This window comes from Gymnoscopelus braueri (assembly GCF_963280865.1).
Source record: "Gymnoscopelus braueri genome assembly, contig: SCAFFOLD_506, whole genome shotgun sequence".
Taxonomy (NCBI): domain Eukaryota; kingdom Metazoa; phylum Chordata; class Actinopteri; order Myctophiformes; family Myctophidae; genus Gymnoscopelus; species Gymnoscopelus braueri.
The window spans coordinates 1-8,097 of record NW_027660599.1 but is presented as its reverse complement, the minus strand read 5'-3'; the positions used below and the strand labels follow the sequence as shown (position 1 = coordinate 8,097).

The following is an 8,097-nucleotide window of genomic DNA, read 5'->3' as shown; positions in this document are numbered from 1 at the left end:
TTGAACTTAAAAGATTTTTCCAAAAGGGTCAAAAATAGCTTGAGCTTGTATATCTGCTATTTTCAAATAGAGCAGTGGTTCTCAAAGTGTTTTTTAAAAATAAATATTTCAAGCACCCCATAACTTCAGTGTACCAAATGGAAGGGTCCATTTAGAACTCCCTGGACCCCACTTTAGACAACCACTGGTCTAGGGTTAGACTAGTCTAGCGGGGTCCATTTGGTATGACAGCTTTTTGAGGTCTAACGTCATCTGGTCAGTCGCTGCTTCTGGGTCATTATATTTGTGGACACGTGTTGTTAACAGGTTCAGTCTATTAATGATGTCTGACGCCACAGATCCAAATGTTTAGGCTTCCGTAACTTGCATGACATCCCCCCCCCCCCCCCCCTCATGTCTTGCTTTAGAGCAGTGGTTCTCAAACTGCGGTTCTGGACACCCCCAAATTATTTTGGGGGTGTCCAGATGTTTAGCTTAATGTGCAACATTGTTTTCTCACTCAACAGTAAACAAACCAACATACAGTATAAGTGTATACAGGGTATCTGCACATTTCTAAAGTAAAAATTGTATGACTTTTAAGATCTTTTAATACCAAATTGAACAAATTGTCAAATATCCCGTAAGAAAGAGGCAAACATTGTGAAAATAGCCGATCTCCAAGCTCACAACGCCTCACAGTGGGAGGCGTTGTGAGCTTGTAGTTATCTGTGGAACCGAGTCAAACTAATTGTAATGCCTACAGTTCCAAGTGCTTGTCAGGGTGGGGGGTCCCCAGTTCAAATATGATTATTTTGGGGGGTCACCACCTGAAAAGTTTGGGAACCCTTGCTTTGGAGCAGCGCTTCCCAATCTGTGAGCTGGGGCCCACTGGGTGATCGATTGTATACCATGTATCCTATTCTCTTAGACAAAGGCACTGACTCGTGACTAAATTGTGTCTTATGTGATTATTTTCCTTGTTTATTGTAGGTTGTTCTGGATAATCGATTCATATAATCAGTTCAGTTAAATCGCTCCTGAAAACGTATTTGTATACCAAGGCCTTTCCTTAGATTTTAGTACCCTTACCTTGCACATTTGGTTGTCTCACTTGTGTTACTTTCAATACATGTGTATGTATGTTTATGTATATGCTTTTTTATACATTTGAATTGACCGTTGTTGTTGGATACTATGGATGTTTTTTCTTGGCACTGTAAAGCACTTTGTAACACTGTTTTCGAAAAGCGCTTTATAAATAAAGTTTATTATTATTGTTACATCATTCCAAACTCACCATTGTGCTCTTGTTGTGTTTTTCTGCTCTAGGTTTGTTGCCATAATGCCTGCTAAAAAGTCCATCAGCAAGGCTCCCAGGAAGAGAGCGGCTCCATCGGATGATGAAGAGAGTCAGAAGAGAGTGAAAGGTAACATTATTTATGCTTCAGACCTCTGGTATGTGCATTTATGCCTGCATTTTATATCTATTTGATAGTTCATATACTAGGGCTGTATCTATCCATTATTTTCTTAGTGATTACTCTTATGGGATTAGTTTTTTTTTGATTAATTGAATAATTGAGAAGCATGTTTTCTTTGCTGATTATATCTATTATATATTTTAATGATCTACGTGAAATTCATAATTTTTTTTTCGTATAGTTTTTTAGTGTGTGAAAATAGCAGAACTAACAAGCTTGCCACGTGTGGCGATGAGACTCATTGTGAGCTTGTAGATCGGCTGTTTTCACAATTTAAAAAAAGAAAAGTGAAGAAATAAATCACCCCAAACTCGATTATTCTTCGTGAAATATCGATTCGTTTGAGTAACTCTTGCACTACATCATGTGGTGACATTCGGCTTTCGTGTTAACGTGGTCAGATGGGTGGGCAAATCAAATCAAGCTTTATTTTTAGAGCACATTTTAAACACTCGAGCTTGACCAAAGTGCTGCACACAGTAAAATCAAAGCGTCAACAAAAGCATTATGCATATGCACCCACACGGCATCAAAAACACAATTAAAAAGTTCAATAACCTCAGGTGTGAGCAAAGGCCATTGAAATGAGTGTTAAGAAGAGATTTAAAAGCCTCAAAGACTGGGCACTTCTAATGGTAAAGGGCTGTCTATTCCAGAGCCCAGGGCCTGCAGCAGCAAAGGCACGATCTCCCCCTGCATTTTAGCCTAGTTATGGGAACAATCTAGAGCAGCTTGTCGGCAGACCTCAATGCTCTGGCTGGAGTATAATCGTGCAACAGTTCAGATAGATACTGTATATGAGGGGGCCAGCTCGTGTAGAGGTTTATTAACACATAAAAGCACCGTGAAATTAATTCTAAACTTGACAGGGAGCCAATGAAGTGCAGCTAAAATTGGGGCGATATGGTGGCGTTTCTTTGTGCGCGTAAAGGAGGCGAGCAGCTGCGCTTTGAACCAGCTGCAAGCGACAGAGTGAGGACTGTTCAATTCCCGTTTACAGTAGTCAAGTCGAGAGGATATGAAGGCATGAATTGCCATCTCCAATTGTTTAGGGGGCCGCAGGCTGAAAACCCACCTCTTCAGGGAACACTACCCTGACCCTTCCTCTTAGCCTTGCCTACTTGTTGTCAATTATTCTCTTGTTTTATTGGATCTTGTTTACTTGATACACTTATTTGTTTTAGCTCTTGCTCATTTGTTTTTCCTATGTGTCTCATCTGTTTAAGAAAGTAGGTAGCTGAGATATTGCACTTTCACCTGGTGATTAGTAGTTTTGTTGCCTACCTATGTTCAACATAAGTCGCTTTGGATAAAAGCGTCTGCTAAATGACTGTAATGTAATGAGATACGGGTTAACCTGGGCTACGAGTCTGAGTTGGAAAAACTGAGCTAATTTGTTTGTCAAAATTGAAGGTCAAAGGTAACGCCTAGGTTTTTGACAGCTGAACGGATGTTGGAGTTGAAAGAGCCCAGCGTCGTAGAGGATGGAATGTCACGGCCAAAGATTATTATTTACGTTTTGCTTTCGTTAAGATTCAGGAAGTTCATCCAGCTTTTAACATCAGTTAGGCAGTCGATGGGGATCCGCAGCCAAACATATCTATCGATTTGGGGGTCCTTGACACTGTAAAGTTTTGAGAACTAACTCTCTCTCTCTGCTCCCTGTGTTCCAGTTCATCACAGGAGTCACGGGACAGAACCGGGGGAGGTTCTGGTGCTGGGCCAGGGCGACGTGGGACAGCTGGGCTTAGGAGAGAACACCATGGAACGGAAAAAGCCGGCCCTGGTCACCCTGCAGGAAGGCGTGGTTCAAGTGGCAGCCGGGGGCATGCACACCGTGTGTGTCAGTGAAACCGGAAGCGTAAGCAACAAGTCATGAGTCATATATATATATATATATATATATATATATATATATATATATATATATATATATATATATATATATATATATATATATATATATATATATATATATATATATATATTTATTATTAAATGGGCAAACATACCAGATTGTAATGATGACGGGTGAACTTAACTCATTCACTGAAAAGTGAAACCTCTATAATCTGTACATTGAAACTATACACACTATAGGATGCGAGGCCTACAAATAAACCTGGCGTCTGTCTACGTAACATGCAATCTAAATTACCTTCATAGCCTTTGCACAAGCCTGCAAGGTCGTCAACGCTAGAGCATTAAAAGGCAGCCAGTACTGTATGTACATTAGTTTAGACTCACTGTATGTCATTGTGCTTCCTCTTTGCAGGTGTTCACGTTCGGCTGCAACGACGAGGGTGCCCTGGGTCGGGACACGTCAGAGGAAGGCTCTGAATCGGTCCCGGGGAAGGTTGTCCTTGAGCACAAAGTGGTGCAGGTGTCTGCTGGGGACAGCCACACCGCCGCTCTCACAGAGGACGGGGCAGTCTACATCTGGGGCTCATTTAGAGTGAGGACGCCCATCTTATCCTTTTTTCCTTCTGTCGTTTAGTTTCGGCTCATTTCAACAACAAGAAATAACTCATTCAATCCGGGAACGCATCTGTGTCATTTTAGATTTCTTTGGCTATTCAAAAAATAGATATACAAGCTCATAGATTTTGAAATTATTTGCAAATCTTTGAATATATGTATTTTTAAAGCGAATATTTGTAACTCAAATCTTTGCTTGTGGGGGTCCCTGGAACAAAACATATTTTTTTAAAGATAAGTAGTTTGGGCTTTTTATGCTTTTATTAGAGGGGGATAGGGAATGTTGGCTGACAGGAAATGGGGAGAGAGATGGGGGGGGGGGTGACACGCAGCAAAGGTCGTCGGGAACGGGAGTCGAACCCGCGACACGCTGTCAGGCTGGCATTGCAGCCTAGGGTGCTTGGACCGCCACGCTGCGGCCCAGGCCGGCCAAATACATATCTAAACACTCAAGAGGTAGAACTCGTCAAAATAGTGAAAATACCCGATTGAGCTTGTAGATGTTATTACTATTTTTATGTTATGTTTTTATGACGCACTTCTCCCTTCAGGGGTGGTTGTGGTTATAATGGAAACAAAACTATCACAGGGTTAACCCCTTTGTAGTCGGAAAGAGCCATATATGTCCGTCTTTTTCTTGTACTGTATCTTGTGTAACTAAGACTGAATTGTTTTAATGAAGAAAACCTAACCTTACTTAACCTTAAACTTAATCTTCCCTAGTAGTCTACCTGTTAATCGTATCCTTGGTCTTATCTGCCTGTTCAAATTCAACTTGCTATAAAATGTCAAAACCCCCTGTGCTTAAACATGGCAACCCTGTGCTTGTTTCAGGATAACAACGGTGTTATTGGTCTTTTGGAGCCGATGGAGAAATGTAGCCTTCCAGTTAAACTTCACATCAAAGAGCCAGTTGTGAAGATTGCATCAGGTATGTGCGTCATTAAGGTTAGGGCTCCGCTGGGCAATTAACCAAACTTGTATCGAAACCAACATTTAGAACCTCTCACAGACTTAATCACGTTCATGTCGGTGAATCGAGTAATTCTTGTATAGCAACGAATACAATTATTTAAAAAAAATATATTTCTTAATCGTTTAGTCTGATTAACTACTTACCTATATTCGTTGTAAAACAGTGTCGTATGAAAACAGCTGGTCTACAAGCTCAACGCTTCGCAACGAGTTGTGAGCTTGTAGATGTAGATCTGCAAAAGTTATTAAAATTGATTAAATCAATTTGTAACTGTTGCACCCGCAATATTTACAGTACAGACCATGTCTGAACTATAAGGGCAGTGTAAAAAAAATACATACAATAAAAAAAAACATTCATTAAACTCAGTTCTATGAAAACAAGCCCAAAAGAAGCGACTAGGCTACATGAGCACCTATACAGTACATTGGCTATTTGAAAATAGCCGATCTACAAGCTCACAACGCGTCGCATATATCTTCCATTTTCAAAAAGATATAGAAAAGAAAAATATTTAGTGTATATATATATATATGTGTATGTATGTGGCATGCACACTACAGCGTTTTCAATCACCGTTGCGCCTCTGTCTAAACGCAGGGGGGGAAATGAGAACACAACGGGACTTTGGCGTTTTCTATAGAGACCGCTGTCGTCTAAACGCGAGCGTAGAAACTTAACATGAAACTTCACTTTACCACCTAATTTCCCCCCCCCCAGGTAATGACCATCTGGTGATGATGACGCATGATGGGAACCTGTACACACTAGGGTGTGGAGAGCAGGGCCAGCTGGGAAGGGTGCCGGAGATGTTCTCCAACAGAGGAGGCAGAATGGGCGTGAGTAAGTCATGACTGTTTTCCAATACTAAAGAACTAAAGAGAACCCTCACTGTGCTGTCTTTGACGGATTTCATGCGTTCTAGATTAGTTTTCCAGAACGCTACGGCTCAGTTTCAGATAAGGTTCTCTAGGACCTAATCAGGGTCCTGCTCAGGAGCTAGTAACAATGAGTTCTGGAAACTCATCGAATAGAAATTCAATATTATTGCCAACAGTTAAAAGGACAGTATCTTTTAAAGAACCAAAATGGATTAAACACAAAACTGACCTCCCGATTGTTTTGTTTTTTTCATCTCTGGGACCCTCCATTTAGTTTCAAACTATCGGTCATTTAGCCTCCTTCGTTTTGAGAACCACAGCCTTTAAACGAATAGTTCACCCCAAAAAAATCTAATTTTCTATCAATTACACACCCCATGAAGCCTTGAATTCATGGGAGATTTTTATTTTTTTGTCACATTCCTAAGCCAATAATTTGATTACCGGAGGAGACTACTGACCGATGACCCGGTCAATTCAGGAATGCAATCTCCATGAAGGCTTCATGGGTTGTGTAATTGATTGAAAATAAGTCATGTTTTGGGTGGTCTTCAATAATCCATGTTTTGTATATAATGTACGGTCTGTGTATTTATTTGATTTCAGGCCGGCTGCTGACCCCCCAGGTGGTGAAATTCAAAGGCAAGGTGCAGCTGGTGGATGCCTTCTGTGGAGCCTACTTCACCTTCGCCGTTTCAAAAGAAGGCCATGTGTACGGGTTTGGATTGTCAAATTACCACCAGCTTGGTGAGTGAGTCGGTCCGCCACAAAAAGTTTTGGGGGTTGTGTGTGATTTCATTGGTGTATGCACATGTTCTGGAAATGGTCGGTACAGGACTATCGATAGCCCCCTTTTTTGACATTAAAACCGGGAACATTAAAACCGGGAACGCATCTGTGTCATTTTAAGATTTCTTTGGCTATTCAAAAATAGCAGATATACAAGCTCATACTAGTGTGGCACCGAGTGCCGCACTAGTATGAGCTTGTAGATCTGCTATTTTTGAAAAATCTTGAAAATGTGTGCAAATCTTTGAATATATATATATGTATGTGTGTGTGTGTGTGTGTGTGTGTGTGTGTGTGTGTGTGTGTGTGTGTGTGTGTGTGTGTGTGTGTTTTTTAAAGCAAACATTTGTAACTCAAATCTTTGCTTCTGAGGGTCCCTGGAACAAAATATTTTACAACTGTTTGCTTTAAAATATATATATATATTCAAAGATTTTGCAAATACAGATCTACAAGCTCGTAGCGCGGCACTCGGTGCTGCGCTATGAGCTTGTATATCTGCTATTTTTTGATAGCCAAATAAATCTAAAATGACACAGATGCGTCCCTGGATTGAATGGGTTAACCTAGGAACTGCAGAATTCTTGACCTTCTTCATTCCTGCATTGAGTTTGTGTTTACATTTCGACGGTGCAGATTAGGTGTGTGTGTGTGTGTGTGTGTGTGTGTGTGTGTGTGTGTGTGTGTGTGTCACAAAGCGAGATGGTCTGGTTTGAGAGGACGAGTAGTATTACTATCTGGATAGATGGGAGCGAGGTTCCTGAATTTCAGCCAACATTCCTGTGGATAAAAGGATGTTCTGGCAACAATCGGCTAACTTGGCACGTTTAATAATTGGAATATGTGTGCATTCCAAGAATATATATCAGACAGGACTTTAGTGACGACAGGTATAAATAGTTTCTCATTCAATTTAAATGGAGATGTTTGCCATAACCTCCTTGCATTCTATCCAGTTTATTTGTGACATTTACTTGAACCAGTAATATTAATTGTACCTTATATACTATATAAAGGGGCTATTTTTTGGAAAGAGATTTGGTGTAGACTGAAATAGCTACATGCAACTCAGTTACAGTTTGCAAAGTCCTATAGGGTTAACTTTAGGACCCTATAGACATTACTCAATATTTAAATGTTACTCCCTAACATTTAAAGTTAGGGAGTAACTTTAAATGTCGTCTTTGGTACACCACAGTGGTGGAAAGTAACTAGGTATATTTACAAGTACTGTACTTATCTCACAACACAAATGGAGAGGTGTCCCTTTTGGAATCTCAACCTCTTAGGTACTACTCACGGCCAAAGCACTGCTCCACTTCTCTCCCAACTTGCTACAAAAATCGCTCATGCAAAAGTATAGAAGTACTTCTATTTTATTTTCCACCTTCACATGTGTCTCCTTTTATAATAATCATAAAGTGCTCTATATTTCATCTCGCAATTTACTTCCGGGTGTTCCGTTTTGAACAGCCAATCATCTGCGAGATAGTGAGCACAGAGAGAGAGA

The 8,097-nt window shown here is 40.5% G+C and overlaps 1 protein-coding gene across 1 annotated transcript; it reads left to right on the top strand.

The window, feature by feature from the left end:
- Positions 1 to 1,315: 1,315 nt before the first annotated feature.
- Positions 1,316 to 6,545, top strand: LOC308081395 (regulator of chromosome condensation-like; the record flags this gene model as incomplete). The annotated part of the gene is made up of 6 exons (XM_080457770.1): positions 1,316 to 1,409; positions 3,137 to 3,324; positions 3,739 to 3,918; positions 4,776 to 4,872; positions 5,638 to 5,760; positions 6,405 to 6,545. Coding segments are annotated over exons 1-6 (814 nt in total), but the record flags the coding sequence as incomplete, so codon positions are not given.
- Positions 6,546 to 8,097: the final 1,552 nt, after the last annotated feature.